At 43.8% G+C, this 26,583-nt stretch overlaps 1 protein-coding gene across 1 annotated transcript in view; it reads left to right on the plus strand.

Moving 5' to 3' along the window:
* Positions 1–2,674: 2,674 nt before the first annotated feature.
* LOC109562529 (putative serine protease 47) overlaps positions 2,675–26,583 on the plus strand; it is a 31,147-nt gene continuing 7,238 nt past the window's right edge. Inside the window, exons 1-2 of the mRNA XM_070794172.1 lie at positions 2,675–2,787; positions 24,795–25,072. Of these exons, the coding sequence (XP_070650273.1) occupies positions 2,675–2,787; positions 24,795–25,072 (391 nt within the window). The remainder of the gene's footprint in view (positions 2,788–24,794; positions 25,073–26,583) is intronic.

Here is a 26,583-nt window from a genome sequence, read left to right on the forward strand (position 1 = left end):
CTACCAGGTGCCAGGCCCTGCCTGGGGCATGGCCTCGGATACTGAAACAGAAAGACAGGGTCCCTGTGCTCAGGAGGAACCAGTCTGTGTGTGTGTGTGTGTGTGCGTGTGTGTTAAGTGTGGTATACATGTATTGTGTGTGTTTGGGTGTGTTGTATGTGCGTGCATACTGTAAGAATTCTGGAGACCTGGTTGTTTGTCCTATAATCACTGAGTGTTACTGACACACTAATAAGCAAGGACCATGGATGCTGGAACATCCCACCCAATGAAGACAGAATCTATTCAAAATGCCTATAACACCTCTGTAGAACATCACACCAAATTATGACCCTACAAACAATTACAAATAAATATTCTTTCCCTCCATAATTTTGCACCACAATCATTTCACCAAGTCTTAAACACTCCTTTCCTTAATGAAGACTCTTGCTTATAAGTTATTCATAACTTTTGGCCTAGATTTCTCCTCTTTCAATCTTAAAAAATACAATTTTTTCCTGTTACTCAGTTTGCCTAACAAGTCTACAAATTAGATAGATGACCTGAGCTGGGAGAAAATCAAAGTGAGGTCTGGAGAGTGAAACCCTCTTAAGTAGTAATCATTCTAAATTGATCAGGCAGACTCAGAGGTCAGAGATCATATTTGAGTTTTCTTTCCACTTTTCCCAAGCACCTCCTATGGCACTGGGAAATCAGAGAGTTTATCAGTGACCTGGAAGGAGTCATGCCTCAACATGACCTTTGAGTTAGATCAAGTCATCTCAGATCTATGGTTGATTTAAACCTTGGAATCAAGAACCAGAAAGACTTCAAGAACTCAGATTCTTGACTCGAAAGTCAGATTCACAAACTTCAGAGCTTTACACTTAGGGAACACCAAAGCCTTAGAATCACACACTTTAAGAACTAGAACTAGAATGGTCCAGTCCTCTGGAAATGAAGTATACTGGGCCAAGAGGACCTTTGCCTGGAGACCCCTCAGGTAGAGACATACCTCCCTTCTTTGCTCCTCTGTCCTTCTCCCCTTCCTCCTCCTCCTCTCATCCCCCCCAAGTCCCCCATAACCTTGCACTTTCTTCATTGAGCATCCCCCAGCCAGTTATCCAGCAGGATGAGTTATTGGAGACCTTCATGCTAGGGACTGGGAGGCAGGCAGGGATGATGTAGGAGGTGAAGTTCACAGGAAAGAGCAGCTGCAATATGGCAATGTCAATACCAAAGGGATATAACTTCTTGAAGTCTGGGTGTGTGATAATCCAAGTCACAGACACGTCCCAGGTGTGCTGGGTATGCTGGTACAGCTGGGTGCTTCCTAACAGAACCCGATAGTTCCCTAGGGCTTAGGATTTCCTGGAGAAGGAAAGGCTCACCCTCACCATCATCTCCAAGTGGGGACTAGCTCTTTCCCTGCATCCTCATCTAACTGCCCACACCCCTCTGGACCCTTCCACTCCTTGTGATGCCCTACAGCTTCTGTCCATCCGTTTTGAATGTTCAGGAGGCCTTCTTTCTTGAGGCGAATTGATATCCTATTTACAGTTTCAGACATGTGGCTGGCTTCTCCATTAGTAACTAGAATTGCAAAAGCAATGAATCCTTGCTCTGGAAATGTCCTCAGTGGGATCATCAAATGAAGGCCTTTTGATTGTACACAGCAGGCATTCTGGGTCAGTTCTATCTCTCACTTTACCCTTATAGAGACCCCATACAACCCACCTTCTGGCCCCACACTCTTCCTGACCATCCCTTTTCTTTAAACACCTCCCTGCCCAAGTCCTGCTTCTCCACTCAGTTACAAAGATTTACAAAATATTTGTTAAATAAATGAGCAACTGGGTGCAGGAAATGGAACCTCGCCTTGTTTCCCCAGCACAGGTGCTGAAACTAGTTCAGTTCAGTTCAGGTGCTCAGTTGTGTCCAACTGTTTACGACCCCATGGGCTGCAGCACGCCAGGCCTCCCTCTCCATCACCAACTCCCAGAGTTTACTCAAACTCATGTCCATTGAATCGGTGATGCCATCCAAACATCTCATCCTCTGTCATCCCCTTCTCCTCCAGCCTTCAATCTTTCTTCACACCTCATCTCCTTGGAGACCCTCTCTCATGTTCCCCTCACCCAGTCCTTGCCCTCCAGCAGGCACTCCTTCTCCACAGCCCTTCTCCTGACCCTCCCACCCCCACTCCATGTGCTCTGCCCTTCTGACCCATGCTGGGCTTTCTCTTCTGACAGGATGGAGATATGGTGAAGTAGGATTTGCCACTTCACCCTGATGCCACAGGGAAGCTTGCACGGAGCATGGCACAGAGTGGGTGCTGACAGACTCTGAGCTCTCAAAGCTCTTGTACCCAGACCTGGACTGTGGTGCCTGAACTCCCTGGTGACCCGTCCTCATCTGTTCAGAAGTCTGTAACAAAGCCAGCCTCAGAAGGCTAGGTGAATTAGACTCCTGATCAGCCCTGTCACTCTCCCAGGGAGCCCACCTCCCCCTTATGCAGCCTGGCACCATGGCTACCTGCATGCACGCCAGTGACCATGACTCCTCCTGGGCACACAGTTTCGCAGGAGTAATAAGAACTGCCCAGCTGCTGGTCATACATGCGGTCCCAGGCCCCTGCCTAGAGTCTGACACCTGGAAATAAGGGGACACTGAGAAGGAGCTGTGATCGGAGATGGGTCCACACCACATGGCAGCGAGGACTGACACTGCCGCTCTCCTGAGGCACACCTGTGTTGGGGAACGGACACAGGGGCCGAGGGCAGAGCATGAGGAGGATCTGGACAGGTGAGTGGAGAGGACAGTCCAAGTGGAGGGTACCCAGGCCAAAGGCAGGAACATGTCTCTGAAGGCCACAGACTGCCCAGAGGAGCTAATGTGGGACACCATTCCCCTTGTCTCCTCTTCCCCTGCATCCTCCTCCCCTGCCAGCACCTGTGCTGGAAGCCTAGGCTATAGACTCATTTGAGAAAGCAGTGGGCAGTGGAAAGAAGCCAGCTGGAATTAATGAGGACAGCTCCACAGATGTGCAAGCCCTGGGATCACAGACTGGCCTGCCACGGCCACTGGCCAGCCTCCAAGTCCCGGCCAACGTAGATCCTCCCCATCACCTTGGGCTTCCCGCACACTGTGGAGACTCTGCTGCCACCTACAATAGAGACCCCATGTGTCGCAACAAGGAGGGTCACACCACTTCACAGATGGGAAAACCAAGGCCAGGCGTCCAGTGGCCTAGTCAAAATGACAGGGCTACCTGGACTCTGCCTTCACTGATATTTAATGAAGTCTAATTTAATATTTTTTCTTGTATAACTCATGCTTTGCATGTTACATCTAAGAGATCATGAAGATTTTCTCCTATGTTTTCTCTGAGAAATTGTAATGGTTATTTCCTATATTTGAAACCATGATCAAGTTTTAGTTCATTTTTACCTACCAGATATAGTAGGTTTCCGTTTCTTTGTTTTTCATCTTTCTTGTGGATATCCATTTGTACCAGCACCTTTTCTTGGTTAAAAACAGAAATTACTCTTTCTCGTATTGAATTGTTTTACAGCATTTGTTGAAAATCAATTCATAACAAAAAGTAAGGTTCTATTCCTGGACTCTCAATTCTGTGCCATTGAACTGTATTGCTTTCCTGTGCCAGAAGTCCACTGTCTCGATTAGTATGTATTATGGTAAAATTTGAAATCAGGTAATGAAAGTTCTCCAGCTTTATTCTATTGCCAAATTGTTTAGGCTATTTTACATCCTTCGAATTTCCCTATGAATTTTAGGATCAGCTGTCAAATTCTACCCAAAAAAAGCCTGCTAGAATTTTCACTGGGACTGCATTGAATTTATAGACCAATTTGAGGAGTTGCTTTCTTCATAATATGAAATCTCCTGATCCATGAACAAGAACTAGTTCTCTCTTTGTATAGACCTTTAATTTCTATCAGCAATATTTTATAGTTTTCAGTGTACAGATCTTGCACTTCTTTATTATGTTTATTGCTAGTATTTTATTCTTTTCCATGCTATTATGAATGAAATTATTTTGTCAATTCTCTTTTCAAATTTTTGTACCTAGAATACATAAATGCAATTTATTTTACAAAAACTATTGCTTCCTATGAACTTCCTGCACTTGTTTATTCATCCTAGTCTGTTTTGTCTTGTTTTACATTGCTTTGGTGGGTTCACTGGGGTTTTTTAACATATAGGATCATCTCTTCTGCACTAAAGGTTCTAATTTTTCCATTTAAAGTTGGATTCCTTTATTTCTCTCCTATCTTCTTTTCTCTTTCTTTTTCCATTCCTCCCTTCTTTCCTCTCTCTCTCTCCCTTTCTTTCTTTCCTCCATATCACAGAGTTGACATTGATAAGGACTTTGTTCTTTTAAATATGATCTATCAATCTTTGTCTTTAATTTTGAATGTTTAATCTATTCACAGTATGTGATTATTAATACAGTTGGGATTACATTTTCCAGTTTGCAATTTGTTTTCTGTATATCTCTTATATTTCCCACAATTTTGAGACAGACTGGGATGTGGGACCATTTGCTGAAGTGCTGCAGTGGATTCCCATATACTGGTGTACACATGGGTGAGTCCCACCTGTGGTTAGAGTCCCACAGTCAACATACAACTGGCTGGTTTCCAGGCTTGATCACCCCAGTGGACAGTGCACAGGGTGCTCCCTCCTTAACTGGCCCTTTCTGGAAGCACACAGGTTGGTACCTGAATAGACACACACAGGGGGCGGTTGAAACTGCAATCTCTTTCTGTCCCTTTCTCTTTTTTCAGTCTTTTCTGTCCCTCCTCCCTTTAGCTCTCCCTTAGTCCTATACCTGCACTCCCATCCCCTTCATCCTGAATACTTCTTGTTTGTGTTTTTAAGTTTCTGTCATTGGTATCTTTGTTTATTTAGGTTTGTCTGTCCAACTGCTCCTGCAAGTCTCTGCTGACATTGTGGGCATGGTGGAGCACCTATGCATTGAAATACAAATGCAACCCAAACTGTTTGACACTCTGGCCTTGGGTCACTTGCCTGTGAGCTTAGTCATGTCTGCCTTCTTGTGACCGTTTGGACTGTAGCCCACCAGGCTCCTCTATGCATGGGGTTTTCCAAGCAAGAATACTAAGGTGGGTTGGTTTTTCCTTTTCCGGAGGATCGTCCCAACACAGGGATCAAACTCGCATCTTCTGTGTCTCCTGCATTGCAGGCAGATTCTTTACCCACTGAGTCAACTTAGTGGGAGTTTAAAGAACAAAAAAAGAAAAGAGGAGCCTTCATCTCTCCCCTCTGCCTTTGCAGTGTAACTATTCTGCTGCCAGGCTCCTTTGTCCATGGGATTCTCCAGGCAAGAATACTGTAGTGGGTTGCCATTTCCTACTCCAGGGGATCTTCTGGACCCAGGGATTGAGTCTGTATCTCTCATGTCTCCCTCATTGGAAGGTGGGATCTTTACCACTAGCACCACCTGGGAAGCCTATTCTGCCAGGACTCTGAGGAAAATACCTGATCCATCTGTGATCCCCCAAAATGAGGGGTGGGGGAAGACTTTTTAAAATTCAAGCAGGAAAACAATCAGGTCTCTGGTGCTGTAAAAATTAACTTGTCTGGCTTAAGTTTCTGGGTTTAATTAATACAGACTTCTCTGTATTATAAAAATTAAGTACAATACTTTTCTTGCACCTAGCGTTACTGGAAATCAATAAGTGCATACTGTTTTTATTGTAAAATCTGTCACTGAGAAAAATAATTTGATATGATTAAACTTTTAAGTAAATATGACTGAGATAGCAGTTTTAAGTAAACTTTGATCTGTCTCTTGAGAAACCTATATGCAGGTCAGGAAGCAACAGTTAGAACTGGACGTGGAACAACAGACTGGTTCCAAATAGAAAAAGGAGTATGTCAGGGCTGTATATTGTTACACTGCTTATTTAACTTATATGCAGAGTACATTATGAGAAATGCTGGGCTGGAAGAAGCACAAGCTGGAATCAAGATTGCCGGGAGAAATATCAATAACCTCAGATATGCAGATGATACCACCCTTATGGCAGAAAGTGAAGAGGAACTCAAAAGCCTCTTGATGAAAGTGAAAGAGGAGAGTGAAAAAGTTGGCTTAAAGCTCAACATTCAGAAAACGAAGATCATGGCATCTGGTCCCATCACTTCATGCGAAATAGATGGGGAAACAGTGGAAAATGTCAGACTTTATTTTTCTGGGCTCCCAAATCACTGCAGATGGTGATTGCAGCCATGAAATTAAAAGACGCTTACTCCTTGGAAGGAAAGTTATGACCAACCTAAACGGCATATTCAAAAGCAGAGACATTACTTTGCCAACAAAGGTCCATCTAGTCAAGGCTATGGTTTTTCCAGTGGTCATGTATGGATGTGAGAGTTGAACTGTGAAGAAAGCTGAGCGCTGAACAATTGATGCTTTTGAACTGTGATGTTGGGAAAGACTCTTGAGAGTCCCTTGGACTGCAAGGAGGTCCAACCAGTCCATCCTAAAGGAGATCAGTCCTGGGTGTTCACTGGAAGGACTGATGCTAAAGCTGAAACTCCAGTATTTTGGCCACCTTATGTTTAGAGTTGACTCATTGGAAAAGACCCTGATGCTGGGAGGGATTGGGGGCAGGAGGAGAAGGGGATGACAGAGGATGAGATGGCTGGATGGTATCACCAACTCGACGGATGTAAGTTTGAGTAGACTCCAGGAGTTGGTGACGGACAGGGAGGCCTGGCATGCTGTGGTTCATGGGGTCGCAAAGAGGCGGACATGACTGAGCGACTGAACTGAACTGAACTGATGGGAATAATTGGGCTTCCCTGGTCGCTCAGATGAAAAAGAATCCTCCTGCAATGCAGGAGACCCGGGTTCCATCCCTGGGTCAGAAAGATACCCTGGAGAAGGGAATGGATACACATTTCAGTGTTCTTGCCTGTGGAATCCCATGGACAGAGAGGAGTCTGGCAGGCTATATAGTTCATGGGGTCCCAAAGAATTGGACATGACTGAGCAACTAACACTTTCACACTTTCGTGGGAATAATTATGTTTTGGAAAAGTCCATTTAGAATAGTCCCTTCAAATTTTGGTAACTTGAAACTAAATTAAGTTAAAAAATAGTAATCTACTGAGTACCCATGTCATTTCAAATGTGATGGAACATTGGAACATTAATTGCTAAACAGGTCTAAATGTACCTATTCCGTTTTTCTTGTGAGAGAGGTGTTTGGCTTCATTAGACACATGTCTTGCAGCATCTTAAGAAAAGAAATTGTGCTTTGGAAAGTTGCATGTTTCTAGAAGTTTTAGGATTTTCCAATCAGGGACTGCTAATGTTAAAGACAGTTCATGGTGGCTTAAGAAAAATAGTATGTTTTCAGAAAAGAAGGTATGAAGACTGGAAATACAGTTTGTTACTAATAAAAGGAAAAGGTGATTTTGTCCTAGAGCTGCTTATTTCAGCTCTAGGACAGAAAGAGGCCAGAGGACTCCCTTGGGCTTGAGGCATCCTGTTTCAATTTCCCCGCAAGAGTCCTGGGTAACTTTGACAGTAGGGAAGAAGTTGATTGGCTTTCTAATAGATACCACTCCCCAAACCTTTCCTACTTATCTTAGCAGGCTTGTAACTATTACACAAATGGGGAAACAAAGTCATGCAAGGAGAACGTTCCTATAACTTTGAGATGCAAAAGTCGTATCTGGTCTTCTCTGGAATGCTCATCTCTGCTATCTTTTTAAAATGCAGACTCATGGCAGCACTGTTTATAATAGCCAGGACATGGAAGCAACCTAGATGTCCATCAGCAGATGAATGGATAAGAAAGCTGTGGTACATATACACAATGGAGTATTACTCAGCCATTAAAAAGAATATATTTGAATCAGTTCTAATGAGGTGGATGAAACTGGAGTCTATAATACAGAATGAAGTAAGCCAGAAAGAAAAACACCAGTACAGTATACTAATGCGTATATATGGAATTTAGAAAGATGGTAACAATAACTCTGTATGTGAGACAGCAAAAGAGTCACAGATGTATAGAACAGTCTTTTGGACTCTGTGGGAGAGAGAGAGGGTGGGATGATTTAGGAGAATGGCACTGAAACATGTATAATATCATATATGAAATGAATCGCCAGTCCAAGTTTAATGTATGATACTGGTTGCTTGGGGCTGGTGCACTGGGACAACCCAGAGGGATGGTACGGGGAGGGAGGAGGGATGGGGGTTTGGGATGGGGAACACATGTATACCTGTGGCGGATTCATGTTGATGTATGGCAAAACCAATACAATATTGTAAAATAATTAACCTCCAATTAAAATAAATTTATATTAAAAAAAGAGGATAAAGTAATTTCAAAACTGATTGTAATTTCAAATTATATTGTCAAGTGTAAATAGAAATCATAAATGCCTTTTCTGTAAATACATAGCCATCTGACAAGTGAGCTTAATTTGTTCTATTTGCCAGAAATCCAACATTAATTCAACCGCTTTTGTAAACTGATGGGTTTTACATTGCTGCACATTACTCAGGGCTAAAATCTGAATTGAGAACTATGAGGTCTCTGTTTGTGTCTTTGTCTTTGAAAAATATGTCTGTGGTTGATTTGTGGATGAGTTCTGTTTAATTGGCTTAAAGAAAAATTAGCCATTACAAGCCAAACAATTATAAATGTAAGAGAAATTATCTAACTGAATTTCAGGTTCATGTGAACTGGGAAGTATTCAGTATTAAATTAATGCCTAGTATTTATGTCAAATTTGTTGATCTAATTAATTAATATAGACAGCTCTTTAGAATAATCAACATTAAGTATAATATTTTCACTGCACGTAAGTTTAATAGAAGTTAAATGAAATCTTATTATACCTGTTGCAAATTTGTCAGCAAGAAATATAACTTGATATGATGAAACTTTAAAGTAAATGTAAACTATATAAGAGCTTTTAGGTAAACTCAATGAGAATAATTATGTTCTAAAAATCACCTAAAATAGTATCTCCAGATTTTGGTAACTATTACTTGCTTCCCTTGATTTTCACAAGAAATTAAGGTTTCAAGAAGTCAGGGATTCGAACTTCAGCATACAAATAAAGCCACTGAAAATAATAAAACATTTCAATATGGTAGAATGTATGGTTTCAGTTAAGGTATGAAGAATGTAATCACCTTTTACTGTGAAAGTTTTATACATGATCAGGATTAACTAAATTTCAATGGAAATTAACTAAGTAAATGGATTATGTTAAGTAAGAATATAAGACTGGAATTTGATCTCTCTCTCTCTGTTAGAAGTACACCATTTTGATAACAGAGTTATCAAACTCATTAGAACTGATTCAAATATATTATTTTTAATGGCTGAGTAATACTCCATTGTGTATATGTACCACAGCTTTCTTATCCATTCATCTGCTGAGTTTCTGTGTCTTTAGGTGATCTGTACTTGTTTCTTTTAATCGTTTTGTGACTTTGATTAAATGAAAAAGTATTGTTTCACAGTGACTTATGATCCTATGGTGTTTTAAAACTTTTTTGATATTTTTAATATAACTTCCCAAATCAAATTATAATGAAGGTCCTTTGACCTTGAACTAGCTTTGAGATGTTTCAAAGGGTCTCTGAAACACCCTAAAGAGAGATATTAAACTGATAGGTTCACTTTGGATGTTAAATTACATGGGAATTGTTATTAAATTAATAATACATCTTCTTAGGTTACATTGTATGGTAAATGAAGCAGATATCCTAGAAATTTTTATAGAGTTCCTAAATACCTAATATGTCCTGATAAAATGTTCAGTTCGGTTCAGTTCAGTTCAGTCGCTCAGTCGTGTCCGACTCTTTGTGACCCCATGAACCACAGCACGCCAAGCGTCCCTGTCCATCACCAACTCTCGGAGTCCACCCAAACCCATATCCATTGAGTCGGTGATACCATCCAACCATTTCATGCTCTGTCATCCCCTTCTCCTCCTGCCTTCAATCTTTTCCAGCATCAGGGTCTTTTCAAATGAGTCAGCTCTTCACATCAGGTGGCCAAATATTGGAGTTTCAGCTTCAGAATCAGTCCTACCAATGAATATCCAGCACTGATCTCCTCCAGGATGGTCTGGTTGGATCTTCTTGCAGTCCAAGGGACTCTAAAGAGTCTTCTCCAACACCACAGTTCAAAAGCATCAATTCTTCAGCGCTCAGCTTTCTTTATAGTCCAACTCTCACATCCATACATGACCACTGGAAAAACCATAGCCTTGACTAGATGGACCTTTGTTGACAAAGTAACATCTCTGCTTTTTAATATGCTGTCTAGGTTGGTCATAACTTTTCTTCCAAGGAGTAAGTGTCTTTTAATTTCATGGCTGCAATCACCATCTGCAGTGATTTGGGAGTCCAGAAAAATAAAGTCAGCAACGGTTTCCACTGTTTTCCTATCTATTTACCATGAAGTGATGGGACCAGATGCCATGATCTTAGTTTTCTGAATGTTGAGCTTTAAGCCAACTTTTTCACTCTCCTCTTCCATTTTCATCAAGATGCTCTTTAATTCTTCTTCACTTTCTGCCATAAGGGTGGTGTCATCTGCATATCTGAGGTTATTGATATTTCTCCTCGCAGTCTTGATTCCAGCTTGTGCTTCTTCCAGCCCAGCATTTCTCATGATGTATTCTGCATATAAGTTAAATAAGCAGGGTGACAATATACGGACTTGACGTACTCCTTTTCCTATTTGGAACCAGTCTGTTGTTCCATGTCCAGTTTGAACTGTTGCTTCCTGATCTGCATACAGGTTTCTCAAGAGGCAGGTTAGGTGGTCTGGTATTCCCATCTATGTTACCAGTCATAATTTTAGTTATTATTTGAAAGTGTTATATGTCACAATAGTCACCAATTTACTTTGTCAATTGCATTGTAATAATATTTAAATGGGCTTTCTTAAGTCTTTGTCATTATGGACAGTTATGGCTTCTTTCTGATACCTTTTCAAAAATGCTTCCTCTTCAAGAATATTTATAGAAAGGACTTTTAGGTAAATACAAGTTTCTGGCTTTCAAATCATAATGCTGAATTTGGGTAAGAAATGGTAAACCTGATGGCTTCTCAAAGCTGTTAACAGAAAGGATCAGTTACATAGGACTGAGTGTACTGGTGAATATCATTATGATTTTTGTCATTTCTTTCTGAAATGAAAGAAATCATTTTTATGATTTCTTTATGAAATGAAAAAAATCATTTTTATGATTTCTTTACTGGTTTAAATCTGTGTTTTTCAGGTGTAAGGAAAACCTTCCCCTTAAACTAATTATGACTTACAGTAATTTGGTAAATTTTACCTTTATAAGGAGAACTGAAATGTGTATCATTTTCTCACTACCTGGTCAATCCTGCCAGTAGCCTATGCTTGTCTCAAAGATTAAGCCATGCAGGTATGCCTGCCTGGTACAGTGAAACTATAGGTAGCTCATCAAATCAGTTACAGTTCCTTTGGTTACTCATTACTGCAACTGGATTACAACTAGTTTTAGTAATCATTGTTTTGATTTGTTCCTTGTATTCAAATTGCTTCTGCTTTGTATCTCCCTGCTGTACTATGCCATTGTCAGTTTTACTAACTACATTACTTTGTTCTATTTTATAAGATTGTTGTCTCTTACAGTACCCAGTGAGTATCCAGGCTTCCAATAAAACTTCTATGACTAAACATCTTGAGGAAATAGATTATGTATGTAACAAAAAATAATTGTAACAGCATGATTTTAGGTATGGGAAGAAACAAGGGAAAATGTCTACTGGACCATAATTAGACAGAAGATCCAGAGAATCTTCAATTACCAATAGGTTCTAATCCAAAAATTAGCACCTGGAGTGGCATATCAAGCATTTTAACAAATATCTCCCAAATATTGGTCAAATTCCTGACCAAAAGGAAAGGATCTGAGAAATGAAATATTTCCTGCCGTGTCATTCATCGGTGATTACAGCCTTCCAATGTGAACCTGTGAACCTTGAGGAAACTCAGGAAGGAGAAAAACACCTGTCATCCCACAGGCAACAGACTGCGGCAACTCTCCACCCATGATGAGCCCTGGGGAAACTCAGGATATGAGAATACAGGATACAGATCCCAGATAGTTGAGGTATGTATCAAGGGAATGATTTCAATGAACCCTGACTTTGCATCTTCCCATGCATGGAAAAGAAGTAAATTCGTTAATTTGAGTTGCTGCCTCCCAGGCTTGAAGTCCTCAAAATTCCTACTGAATAAAACATAACTCTCAATTTTTAGGTTGTAAATATTTTTCAGTCTACAGATATAAAGTAGACACTTTCCAAAGAGAAACAAAAAGAAGTGACATTTGGAACACTGGCCCTGATGGTAGACATTCCCAGATGCAATGCAACAAGAAGCAATTATAATGGTCATGGCCATTTTCCCCACAAGATTGTGAAATGGACACTGACAGTGGGGGGATGTTACAGGGAAGAACAGAATCTGACTAAATGCTGAATCTGTTTCTTTAACTTTTGCTTCTTGTTGCTTTTGTTCGCTAAATGGATTCTGTCTATACATAATGGCCGGCCTCAGGGAACCCTGCCCTTCTGCCTGAATGTTAAACCAAAGTGCTTTGTTCAGAGAAACATCCTGACACCGTCCACCTGTGAATGGCTGCAAGAAGATATTAACACATCCCTTTGCCAAGGAACCTGAGCCCTGTCTTGGTTGAAGTTACATGGCTGTCCATCCTATTGAAGCCAAGGCAACAGTTACCTGAACAGAGAAGAGAGCTACGGGCTGGAAGGAGTAGAATAGGTCTGGACTGTGGCAGTTAGGGTAATTTCCTGCCTAGTTCTCAGAGCAGATTCTTTACTACAGGTGTGGCCACACAGAACCCCACTGAATAGTTTTCTGACTAAGACCATCTCTCCCCATGGCCCCATTGAGTGAGTGAGTGAGTGAAGTCGCTCAGTCGTGTCTGACTCTTTGCGACCCCATGGACTGTAGCCTAGCCAGGTTCTTCTGTCCATGGGATGTTCCAGGCAAGATTACTGGAGTGGGTTGCCATTTCCTTCTCCAGGAGATCTTCCTGACCCAGAGATTGAACCCATGTCTCCCGCTTTGTAGGCAGAGGCTTTACCGTCTGAGCCACCAAGGAAGACCCATTAGATACAGTTAAAACCCCTTAGAAACATATGCAGTGGGGACAAGCTTCCAGTGCCTAAAGAACACAATGCAGGGCTAGGCTTTTCTTATGACCCTCCCTCTGTCACTACCAGGACATCACTCACACTCCATACACACACATTTAAAGTGGCTTATCTTCCTTCTAGAAATAATCAAGACTGCTGGTGCCATCTTTCTCCATACCCCGGGCAATTTCCCGTGATCCACTTCCAAGGAACCTCTTCCCCCGCGCACTCTCAGGTTTCTTCTGGCTTTCCAGACTCCCCAGAAGTCCTTCTGGGTTTGACACTCTCTCCTCACTCCACTTCAGTTCAACAATGTGCTCACAGTGAAATGTCACACGTGGACTCAAGGATCTGAGAAATGGCAGAGTCTTTGAGAACACAACCCCAGCCTACAGGCTTACCTACTTCTAAAGCCATTCCCGCAGGCTTGGACACTGACCACTGCTGCCTGGTAACCTCAATGAGAACAGTCAGGACCAGGACCCAGAGAGTGACCTGCTTCAGCAGATACTCAGCAACCGAGTAAAGGAGGGAAAAGTTTGAATTCAAACTCTAGAATGTGGAACTGAAACATTCCACAGTGATGGAGGGGCAGAGGGCAGGTGGGCCTGTGGGGTGAGGAGACATGAAGGGCTCTGGTAGGAAGGCAAGAACCAGACATTCCTTCCACATTACGTAGTAGCAACACAATTGGTGTCTGCCTTTTTAGGCAATTTATCAATTGGTTTTAGGATTCATATCATCAAGGTTGTTCTTCATGGTAGCATCTTGATGTTCCCTTTATTTCACTTCTTTACCTACTAACCATAGTTTTGTGTCCCTCATCCCTCTGCTTCCTTTCTGGCTCTTGGCTTACTTCAACAGAGACTAGACTTTCTGAACAAAGTTCAGAACTTTCTCTGATAAACACTTGGGCATTTATGGCCACATGGAATCAAGTGTTTGAAATTAGGGTTGTCTCTACAGATGCAGGGTGTATGATTGCTGTATGTACATTATTCCTAAGGAAGCATTTCTTGTGCCCCAACCAACATGCGGCAGGACTTTCCTCACTAACAGTCTTTTTTTCTGGAATGCCCCCATCCATCAAAAAAAACATCATGCAGCCCACATGTCCAAGACCAGAATTCACCAAATGTGTTTCTCATAGTATTAATTATTAACTAGATTTTTTTAACTTTTAAATTATTTTAGTACAATATTTTACACTGTGCAAAATAGAACTAGGCAGTGATAAGAGTGTAATGGGCAGGAAGGCCAGAGGTCCCCAAGCGGCAGGAGGAAAGAAACTGCAATGGCAGATGTTTTTTTCCTTCTCTACACAAAATTAAAAGATTTTTTTTTTTATTCTGTGTTGAGGAGACCTGGTTCTACCTTGAGCTAACCAATGAGTTTTTCTTATGTAATGAAACTATGTATTTGCTTTGGAATTTGCCTTTCTTTAAAATGGTTCCACCTAAGACTAACTTTTTTCTTTTCTTTAACCTTGGGCTGATAATGGCTCAACAAACCAGTATTCCTGTCAATTGTGTTATGACGGGGGATGACACATCCCGTGCTATCCTATCTCAAAAGTGCATATTGTGGGAGAGGGGCCTGGTGAAACTCCCTCAGCCTTGAGGCGTCTCTCTTATCTAATTAAATAGCTTTCTAAGGGACATAAAACACCTTGCTAAAAACTAGCAAGGGGGCACTCTTTCTGTACCCTTCTGATGTCTATGTCAGAACCTTTCCCTATCTCTATTATACTTTAATAAAATCTTGCTACACAAAAAGCTCCAAGTAGTCAAGCCTCGTCTCTGATCCTGGATCAAAATCCTCTCCTCCGGAGGTCACAAATCTGGTGTAACACATGGCTAGCAGCAGCAACCTTTTGGTGACAAGCCCACCTCCCACATCTTTCTGCTGTCTACCCTATCCTCTTCCCAGAGGAAACCAGGGTTATCTGTTTTACTAAAGTCCTTCCATAGATGTGATTTGCAACTAAAAATGAGTGCAATCTATTTTCGTTTTTACAACTGCCTTCAGTTTTTCTCCTGGTTGAATATTCATATGAAAGTGAAAGAAAAAGTTGCTCAGTCGTTTCCGACTCTTTGCAACCACATGGACATAGTTCATGGAATTCTCTAAGCCAGAATACCGGAGTGAGTAGACTTTCCCTTCTCTGGAGGATCTTCCCAACCCAGGGATCAAACCCAGATCTCCAGCATTGCAGGTGGATGGATTATTTACCAGCTGAGCCACAAGAGAAGCCCAAGAATACTGGAGTGGGTAGCATATATGTTTCAGTATATCTGACTGTATTTCCAATTTTTGTCTTTGTACTGATATCATGGCTCCACTGTTCCTGGACTAGAGTCCTAGAACAAAAATTTTCTACCGTCTCTTAAATTTTAAAGTACCTGAAAGGATAGAGTGGACAGAACTAGCAAACAAAAATAACAAATGCTTAACTGAATTTGATTTTTGAATTTCACAGAAATGACAATTTTTAGTTTAACTGTGTCCTATGCAATATTTGGAAATAGTTTTACTGAAAATTCTTTCTCTGATTATATGAGTGAGATTTACAGATACCTCAAAATATACTTTTTATCTGGCAACACTTCCAAGGAAAGTGTAACATGCTAGGCCATTAATAGTTACTCATCTTTTGAGAAAGAGAACGGGCAGTCAATAGACAGAAGTGTGTATTTTGTGTCCAACACAAAACACAATTGCAAACATGTACAAACCCTTCAGACTCTTTGGAGGAAATTGATTTGGAAGAGCCATCATAGAACATTCAATGTTTAGACTTTTAGTAAGGCTAAGGCAGAAGTAAGGAACAAGAAGGCAAAAATCTTCTCTTTCCTCGTGATAAAGGGACTAAATATCCTAGAGTCCTGGTTTTTCTAGGTTTTAAAAATCCACTACCCATGAAATGGATGTGTGCCTTCCAACAATGTTAAGAGTTTATCTACCAAAAGCCATTCTCCATTCACACAAACCCACTTCCATCTAAATCCTAGCCTGAAAGCTCAGCTTATAAGCTTGTGAATTTCCTGTTTGCATCACATTCCCTTGCTCTTTAGAACCTGGGCTCATCATTGCATATGGTCCCATCTGCACAGAAATCATGGGAACATCTCTTCTAAAAAAAATTTGCCTGATTCTTATTTTCATATTGTGAATCAGTTTATCACTATCAAAATGATATGAAAGAGTATTCACATTTGTGTTGTGAGAAGAAGAATTGCTAAGAATCTTGTCAAGAGAGATGAAGGGCAAAAACCTCAGAGGGCTGCAAACAAATATCTTGAGAAACAAGAGTCACTCCCTGCTATAGCAACAGTACTGATTATGGGGTGTTGGGGAAAGAAAGAGAGGTTTAGAAGGACAATTTCACACTGCGAAAAAGACTCCTGTTGGTGCTTCAGAAGCTCCTTGCCCCTTGCAAAGGAAAACAGGTTCAAAAGAAGATGAGAAGATGAGGTGAGAGTATTTAAAGCAATATCATGGTGAAATTTGTATCAAGAAACTCCTTTTTGGGACAAAAAATAACTTGGAAATATCACTCAGTACTTGAGCGTTTATTGTGAAGGAAAACTTACAAGATTTTCAACCTATAACTTCATGCTAGAGGGATGGTGAGGCAAAATATTGCACACAGGAACTCAAGAAAAGAAAGCTTCCTTGTTGCTTTGTCCTCTGGTTAAGTCATTCTATTAGTTACTTATAAGATTCTTACTCATAACTGGGATACAATATTGAATGCATCTTCTCAGTGCCACTAATATAGAAATTGCATTGTGGAATAACTATCCTAATTCTGTAATCATTTTTGTTCTAACAAAATACTACACCCCAGAGACAGATATATTCAAATCAGCCCAAATATAAATTGGGAAGACCAGTCATGGAAGGGAGTATCTAACTTCCTTTAGAGCATTACCTCTGACTATTCCTGCAGAGAGGCTGGGCACAGGTATTGACTACAGAGACAAAACATCTCTGGACATGGATCACAAGCATCAGAAGCCAGTTTGTCTTCCACTCCACTATGGAACATTAAAGAAACAAGACATACCATGTTTGTGAAAGTGGAGAAGAACTTAGAGTCTCTTGATGAAAGTGTGGGCGGCTGCGACGGCGTGCAGCGCGGCTGAGAGGAGCAACCCCACATCCGAGGTCAGGAACAGAAGCCGGGAGGACCCCATGCCCGAGGGGTAGTGGCCAAGAGGAGCTACCCCACGTCCGAGGTCAGGGGCAGCGGCCGAGAGTGCCAGGCTGCGACGGCAGAGGAACGGATAAGAGGAGCTACCCCACGTCTGAGGTCAGAGGCGGCCGCCGGGAGGAGCTACCCCACGTCCGAGGTCAGGGGTGGTGGCTGGCCGGGAGGAGCTACCCCATGCCCAATGTCAGGGCAGCAGCCGAGAGGAGCAGCCCCACGTCCAAGGAGCAGTGGCTACACGGGTGCAGGAGGGCCTAGAGGAGCTACTCCACGTTCAAGGTTAGGAGGGGCAGCAGTGAGGAGATATCCCTTGTCCAAGGTAAGAGAAACCCAAGCAAGACGGTAGGTTTGCAAGAGGCCATCAGAGGGCAGACACACTGAGACCATAATCACAGAAAACTAGTCAATCTAATCACACTAGGACCACAGCCTTGTCTAACTCAATGAAATTAAGCCATGCCCTGTGGGGCCACCCAAGACAGGCGGGTCAAGGTGGAGAGGTCTGACAGAATGTGGTCCACTGGAGAAGGGAATGGCAAACCACCTCAGAATTCTTGCTTTGAGAACCCCATGAACAGTATGAAAAGGCAAAATGATAGGATACTGAAAGAGAAACTCCCCAGGTCAGTAGGTGCCCAATACGCTACTGGAGATCAGTGGAGAAATAACTCCAGAAAGAATGAAGGGATGGAGCCAAAGCAAAAACAACACCCAGTTGTGGATGTGACTGGTGATAGAAGCAAGGTCCGATGCTATAAAGAGCAATATTGCATGGGAACCTGGAATGTTAGGTCCAAGAATCAAGGCAAATAGGAAGTGGTCAAACAGGAGATGGCAAGAGTGACTGTCAACATTCTAGGAATCAGCAAACTAAAATGGACTGGAATGGGTGAATTTAACTCAAATGACCACTATATCTACTACACCATTCAGGTATGACCTAAATCAAATCCCTTATGATTATAAAGTGGAAGTGAGAAATAGATGTAAGGGACTAGATCTGATAGATAGAATGCCTGATGAACTATGGACTGAGGTTTGTGACATTGTACGGAGACAGGGATCAAGACCATCCCCATGGAAAAGAAATGCAAAAAAGCAAAATGGCTGTCTGGGGAGGCCTTACAAATAGCTGTGAAAAGAAGAGAAGCAAAAAGCAAAGGAGAAAAGGAAAGATATAAACATCTGAATGCAAAGTTCCAAAAAATAGCAAGAAGAGATAAGAAAGCCTTCCTCAGCAATCAATGCAAAGAAACAGAGGAAAACAACAGAATGGGAAAGACTAGAGATCTCTTCAAGAAAATTAGAGATACCAAGGGAACATTTCATGCAAAGATGGGCTCGATAAAGGACAGAAATGGTATAGACCTAACAGAAGCAGAAGATATTAAGAAGAGGCGGCAAGAATACACAGAAGAACTGTACAAAAAAGATCTTCACAACCCAGACAATCACAATGGTATGATCACTCACCTAGAGCCAGACATCCTGGAATGTGAAGTCAAGTGGGCCTTAGAAAGCATCACTATGAACAAAGCTAGTGGAGGTGATGGAAGTCCAGTGGAGCTCTTTCAAAACCTGAAAGATGATGCTATTAAAGTGCTGCACTCAATATGCCAGCAAATTTGGAAAACTCAGCAGTGGCCACAGGACTGGAAAAGGTCAGTTTTCATTCCAGTCCCAAAGAAAGGCAATGTCAAAGAATGCACAAACTACCACACAATTGCACTCATTTCACATGCTAGTAAAGTAATGCTCAAAATTCTCCAAGCCAGGCTTCAGCAATACATGAACCGTGAACTTCCAGATGTTCAAGCTGGTTTTAGAAAAGGCAGAGGAACCAGAGATCAAATTGCTAGCATCCACCGGATCATTGAAAAAGCAAGAGAGTTCCAGAAAACATCTATTTCTGCTTTATTGACTATGCCAAAGCCTTTGACTGTGTGGATCACAATAAACTGTGGAAAATTCTGAAAGAGATGGGCATACCAGACCACCTGATCTGCCTCTTGAGAAACCGATATGCAGGTCAGGAAGCAACAGTTAGAACTGGACATGGAACAACAGACTGGTTCCAAATTGGAAAAGGAGTACATCAAGGCTGTATATTGTCACCCTGCTTATTTAACTTATATGCAGAGTACATCATGAGAAACGCTGGGCAGGAAGAAGCACAAGCTGGAATCAAGATTGCCAGGAGAAATGTCAATAACCTCAGAGATGCAGATGACACCACCCTTATGGCAGAAAGTGAAGAAGAACTAAAAAGCCTCTTGATGAAAGTGAAAGAGGAGAGTGAAAAAGCTGGCTTAAAACTCAACATTCAAAAAATTAAGATCATGGCATCTGGTCCCGGTAGGAAATAGATGGGAAAACAATGAAAACAGTGACGCACTCTAACTTCTTGGGCTCCAAGATCACTCCAGATGGTGACTGCAGCCATGAAATTAAAAGACTCTTGCTCCTTGGAAGAAAAGCTATGACCAACCTAGACAGCACATTAAAAAGCAGACACATTGCTTTGTCAACAGAAGTCTGTCTAGTCAAAGCTATGGTTTTTCCAGTAGTCATGTGTGGATGTGAGAGTTGGACTACAAGGAAAGCTGAGCACTGAAGCACACCAGCCTCCTCTGTCCTCAAGGCAAGAATACTGTGCTGGGGCAGCTGGGGGGAATCGCCATGCCCTCCTCCAGGGCATCATCCCTACCCAGAGTTAGAACTTGCTTATTTTATGTCTCCTGCATTGGCAGGTGGTTCTTTACCACTAGCATCACCTGAGAAGCCCAGAAACTATCATGCTGAGTGATATAAGTCAGACAAAGACAAGTATTGTATGATTACACTTCTTTTGGAATCTAAAAGGTAAATGAACAAACATAACACAACATAAACAGAGTTATAGACAAAGAGAACGAACAGGTGGTTACCAGAGGGGAGAGGATTGGGGGGAAGAAAGCAAAAGCTGAGGGAGATTGAGATACAAAGTTCCCGTGGCAAGATTTCCGTGGTGGTCCAGTGATTAAGAATCCGCCTGCCAATGCAGGGGACATGTGTTCGATTTCTGATCCAGGAAGACAACATGTGCTATGGGGCAACTAAGCCAGTGCACCTCAATTACTGAAGCCTCCATGCCCTAGAAAATGTGCTCCACAAGAGAAGCCACAGCAATGAGAAGCCTGCACACCACAACCAAGAGTACTCCCTGCTCTCTCAGTTCAGTTCAGTCGCTCAGTCGTGTCCGACTCTTTGCGACCCCATGAATTGCAGCACGCCAGGCCTCCCTGTCCGTCACCAGCTCCCGGAGTTCACTGAGACTCACGTCTATCGAGTCAGTGATGCCATCCAGCCATCTCATCCTCTGTCGTCCCCTTCTCCTCTTGCCCTCAATCCCTCCCAGCATCAGAGTCTTTTCCAGTGAGTCAACTCTTCGCATGAGGTGGCCAAATTCTACAACTAGACAAATCCCTCGTGGAGCCACAAAGACCCAGTGGAGCCAAAATAAATAAATAAATGAATATATATTTTTTAAGTTCTAATTGCCAAATAAATGAGTATGAAATGGGTAAGAAATAACACTGTGGAGAATATAGTTAATAACTATGTAATGTCTTTGTATGGTGACATATCATAACTATTCCTATTATTTTGAAATGTGCAGAAATATCCAATCACTATGCTGTGTAATAGCAACTAACAGCGTTGTAGGTCAATTATACTTCAAAAACAATTCACTGAAAAAGAGATATCGAATTTGTGGTTACAAGAAGCCAGGAATGGGGAGGTATGAATTAGATAGCTATAGTCAAAGAAACAAACTTCCAGTTATAAGATAAGTACTAGGAATGTAATATACAACAAGATAAATACAATTAACACTGCTCTATATTATACAGGAAACTTGTTAGAGTAAATCCTGAGTTCTCATCACTGGGAAACACATTTTTTTAAATTCTGTACCTATGTGGGTTCACTACATTTATCGGGATGACCATTTCATGATGCATATGAGGCAAATCACTATGCTGCTGCTGCTAAGTCACTTCAGTCATGTCCGACTCTGTGCGACCCCATTGACGGCAGCCCACCAGGCTTCTCTGTCCCTGGGATTCTCCAAGCAAGAATCCTGGAGTGGGTTGCCATTTCCTTCTCCAAATCACTATGCTATGTACCTTAAACTTAAAAGATTGAAAAAAAAAAAAAAGAATGGACTTAGGTTAATATTAATGTATCAATATTAGCTCACTACTTGTGACAAGTGTGCCAGAATAATACAAAGATCTTATCATTAGGGGAAACAGGTGAGGAGGAATATTTGAACTCTTCGTATTATCATTCCAGTTTTTCCACACATCTAAAACTATTCTAAAACAAAAGGTTTATTTAAGTATAAATCAATAAATTTTTAAAACATTTACTGAAAATCATTGACTTATCCTTTGTATAAATGAACTTCATGGTTTAAAAATTATATTAAAGTAGAGTTGTTTATAAAGTTATTAAGAAGATCTGGGTGGGCTTGGGGTTGGTCTGGGGCAGGGCCAGAGCAGGGTGGGGTCAGGCTGGGGTCAGTAACCCTGGCAATGGGCGGGGAGGCGGGGATCCGCCAAGGCCTAGGCCAGTCCGAGGCTCTTCTCTGGTTGCTGATGCTGAACGTGGCCGCCCTGGAGCTGCGAGGGTCCCCAGCCACGGCCGCCACTGGCCGGACTGCAGGCGATGGGGGAGCATTGAGGGGCGGGGCTCCGACTTGGCCAGCACAGCGGTTGGCTCTGGGAGCTACAGGTGCGTTGGGGCCTCCATTCGGGCCAAGATCCCCTAGCCTACAGGGCCTGAGGGCGGCCGGCTCTGACCAGGGCCTGGTGAGTCACTAAGTCTCATCGTTTCTCTGCCCTTCCCTCCAACCAGGCAGCTGAGATCCCCTCCACACAGGTGGGTCAGGCCCTCCGCTGTGAGGCCTCTGGGTGGGAAGAGACCCAATCCCTTTGTGGGGTGTGGGAGAGGGGACTAGCAGGGTCTGGCCTGGAGGTTGGAGGCTGGGTGGAGGAAAGTTCTAGGACTACTGAGTGAATGGGCCTGAGTCCAGGGAGCAGGGGTGTCATTCCCCTCACTGAGGCCCTGGGAGCCCAGGCCCTAGACCAGGATGCCCGGCCTCAGGGGGCCTGGGCACACTCCTGCCCTCCCGGATATGAGTCCTAGAACCAGGGCTGTCCTCATGAGCCCACTCCTTCTTCCTTTAGAAATGGAGACTCCTGCAGAGTCAGAGAGGGGAGTGACTTGCCCCAGATCACACACCACAGACTTCTGCCTGCAAATCTGCCTCCCTAAGACATGGGGTAGAGTGGAGGGAGCACAGGCCCTTAGAAGCCATGATCTTGAGAAAGCAATGTTGGCAACTTCTGAGACCTTTAGTTCTTTGATGTACAAGACAAGGCATTGAGGCGTGCTAGGTGAGGGAAATGAGGTGCGTGTCGTGCCCAGCACTTGGCAGCCTTGCTCAAGGATGTCCATCTGCCTGGAGATGCTCCTGGGAGCTGGTCCCTCCTTGCCCCACCCCACCAGACCCCTGGGTCCTCATCCCCACTGGGCTTGATGTGTTGTGCTCTGCTCTCCAGTCCTCAGTGGCAGCCAGTGAAGGCAGAGTCCTGTCATTTTGGCTACACTGCTAGATGCCTGGCCTTTTGGCTAGGCCGCTGGATGCCTGGCCCTGGTTTTCCTGTCTGTGAAGCTGGGAGACCTTCCTGGTTGTGACATTTGGGGCACCAACAGTGTCTCTATTGTAGGTGGCAGCAGAGTCTCCACAGTGTGCGGGAAGCCCAAGGTGATGGGGAGGATCTATGGTGGCCGGGACGTGGAGGCTGGCCAGTGGCTGTAGCAGGCCAGCCTGCGGTTCCAGGGCTCGAACATCTGTGGAGCTGTCCTCATTAACTCCAGCTGGCTTCTTTCCACTGCCCACTGCTTTCTCAAGTGAGTCTCCTTCCTAGGCTGCCAGCACAGGCTCCGGCAGGGGAGGGGGATGCAGGGGAAGACAAGAAAAGGGGGATGGTGTCCCACGTTAGCTCCTCTGGGCTTTCCTCTGGGCAGTCTGTGGCCTTCAGAGGCATGTCATTCCTGCCTTTGGCCTGTGTACCCTTCACCTGGACTGTCCTCCCCGCTCACCTGCCCAGATCCTCCTCATGCTCTGCCCTCGGCCCCTGTGTCCGTTCCCCAACACAGGTGTGCCTCAGGAGAGCGGCAGTGTCAGTCCTCGCTGCCATGTGGTGCGGACCCATCTCAGATCACAGCTCCTTCTCAGTGTCCCCTTATTTCCCGGTGTCAGACTCTAGGCAGGGGGCCTTGGACTGCATGTGCGACCAGCAGCTGGGCGATTCTTATTACTCCTGCGAAACTGTGTGCCCAGGAGGAATCATGGTAACTGGTATGCATGTGGTGCCAGGCTGCATAAGAGTGACAGGGCTGCTCAGGAGTCTAATTCACCTAGCCAGGTGGGGCTGGCTCAGTGACTGATTTCTAAACGGATGAGGAGGGGTCGCCAGGGAGTTCAGGCATCAAGCGCAGGTCTGGGCACTGGAGCTTTGAGGGCTCAGAGTCTATCGGCACCCACTCTGTGCCATGCCCCGTGCAAGGCCCTTGGAGGCATCAGGGGTGGCAAATCCCTCCTCACCATGTCTCCATCCTGTCAGAAGAGAAAGCCCAGCATGGATGAGAAGGGCAGAGCAGATGGGGTGGTGGTTCGGGAGAAGGTTTGTGGAGAGGAGGGCTTGCTGGAGGGGATGGGTTGGGTGAGGGGAACATGAAAGAGGGTCTCCAAGTAGATGAGCTGTGAAGACAGTGAGGGAGGGGGGAAGATTCAGCACCTATGTTAGGGGAACAAGGCAAGGTTCCATTTCCTGCACCCATTTGCTCATTTATTTAACAAATCTTTTGTCCTTGAAACTAAGTGGAGAAGCAGGCCTTGGGCATGGATGTGTTTAAAGAAAGGGGATGGTTAACAAGAGTGTGGGGCCAGAAGGTGGGTTGTATGGAGTCTCGGGAAGGGTAAAGTAGGATCTGGGACTGAGCCAGAATGCCTGCTGTGTACAATCAGAAGGCCTTCATTTGATGACCCCACAGAGGACCTTTCCAGAACAAGGATACAGTGCTTCTGCCATTCTAGTGTGTTACGGAGAAGCCAGCCATATGTCTGAAACTGTAAGTAGGGTATCAATTAGCCTCAAGAAAGAAGGACTCCTGACCATTAGAAATGGGGAGACAAAGGCTGTCTGGCGTCATGTGGGGTGGAGGGGTCCAGAGGCGTGTGGCAGTTAGATGAGGATGCAGGGAAAGAGCTTGTCCCCACTTAAAGTTGATGGTGACAGTGCACCTTTCCTTCTCCAGGAAATCCAAAGCCCCGGAGAATTACCGGGTTCTGTTAGGAAGCACCCAGCTGTACCAGCACACCCCTCAGACCCGGGAGGGGTCTGTGAGCCAGATTATCATGCACCCAGACTTCGAGAAGTTACATCCCTTTGGGAGTGACCTCGCCATGTTGCAGCTGCTCTTTCCTGTGAACTTCACCTCCTACATCATCCCTGCCTGCCTCCCAGTCCCTGGCATGAAGCTCCCCAGTAAGTCATCCTGCTGGATAACTGGCTGGGGGATGCTCAACGAGGAAAGTTAGAGGGTGTGGGGAGTTGGATGGGGGGATGAGAATGGGGAGGAGGAGGAAGGGGAGGAGGAAGGGGAGAAGGACAGAGGAGCAAAGAAGGGAGGTGTGTCTCCACCTGAGGGGTCCCCAGGCAAAGGTCCCTTTGGCCCACTATGCTTCATTTCCAGAGGACTGGACCATTCTAGTTCTAGTTCTGAAAGTGTGTGATTCTGAAGCTTTGGTGTTCCCTAAGTGTAAAGCTCTGAAGTCTGGGAATCTTTGACTTTGGAATCAAGAATCTGAGTTCTTGAAGTCTTTCTGGTTCTTGATTCCAAGGTTTAAATCAACCATAGATCTGAGATGACTTGATCTAACTCAAAGGTCATGTTGAGGCATGACTCCTTCCAGGTCACTGATAAACTCTCTGATTTCCCAGTGCCATAGGAGGTGCTTGGGAAAAGTGGAAAGAAAACTCAAATATGACCTCTGACCTCTGAGTCTGCCTGATCAATTTAGAATGATTACTACTTTACAGGGTTTCACTCTGCAGACCTCACTTTGGTTTTCTCCCAGCTCAGGTCATCTATCTAATTTGTAGACTTGTTAGGCAAACTGAGTAACAGGAAAAAATTGTATTTTTTAAGATTGAAAGAGGAGAAAAGTAGACCAAAACTTATGAGCAAGAGTCTTCACTAAAGAAAGGAGTGTTTACAACTTGATGAAATGCTTATGATGCCAAATTAGGGAGGGAAAGAATATTTATTTGTAATTATTTGTAGGGTCATAATTTGGTATGGTGTTTCTCTACAGAGGTGCAACAGGCATTTTGAACAGATGCTGCTTCATTGGGTGGGATGTTCCAGCATCCCTGGTTCTTGCCTATTAGTGTGTCGGTTAACACTCAGTAATCACAGGACAAACAACTAGGTCCCCAGAATTCTCACACCACACACACACAATACTCATACACCAGACTTCACACTTCACACACACACACCTACACACACAGACTGGTTCCTCCTGAGCACAGGGACCCTGTCTTTCTTGTTTCAATATCCCAGTCCGTGCCCCTGGCAGGGCCTGGCACCTGGTAGGTATCCCACTGCTGCCCCCGGGTCCTTCTTCCCTGGACCTCCAGACTGGTCTCAGCTCCCACCCTGTGTGCTCTGTTACTCTCCATGTAGCTGTCTGAGTATTTGCTTTAGAGCAGGAGTCACGCCAGTTCCCTGCTCATCACCCCCAGCGCCTTCTCATTTCTACTTAAAATAAGGTCGCAACTCCCTGCCTTGGCTCTCAGGCCCCCTCCTCTCTCTCATCTCCCACTGCATCCCTCACCCACCCCACCCCAGCCAGCAGGCCTCCTTCCTGCCTTGATGATGCCAAGGCCATTCCCACCTCAGGTCTGCACCTTGGCTATCTCCCTGGATGCATTTACTCTCCCGACTAACCTTGTCATGACTCGTTTCTTTACATATGCAACTCAGCTGCTCCTCTGAGGAGTTTTACTTGATCACGTGAGCTAAAACAGGCAACCCCTAA

Source organism: Bos indicus, chromosome 8 (assembly GCF_029378745.1).
Source record: "Bos indicus isolate NIAB-ARS_2022 breed Sahiwal x Tharparkar chromosome 8, NIAB-ARS_B.indTharparkar_mat_pri_1.0, whole genome shotgun sequence".
Taxonomy (NCBI): Eukaryota; Metazoa; Chordata; class Mammalia; order Artiodactyla; family Bovidae; genus Bos; species Bos indicus.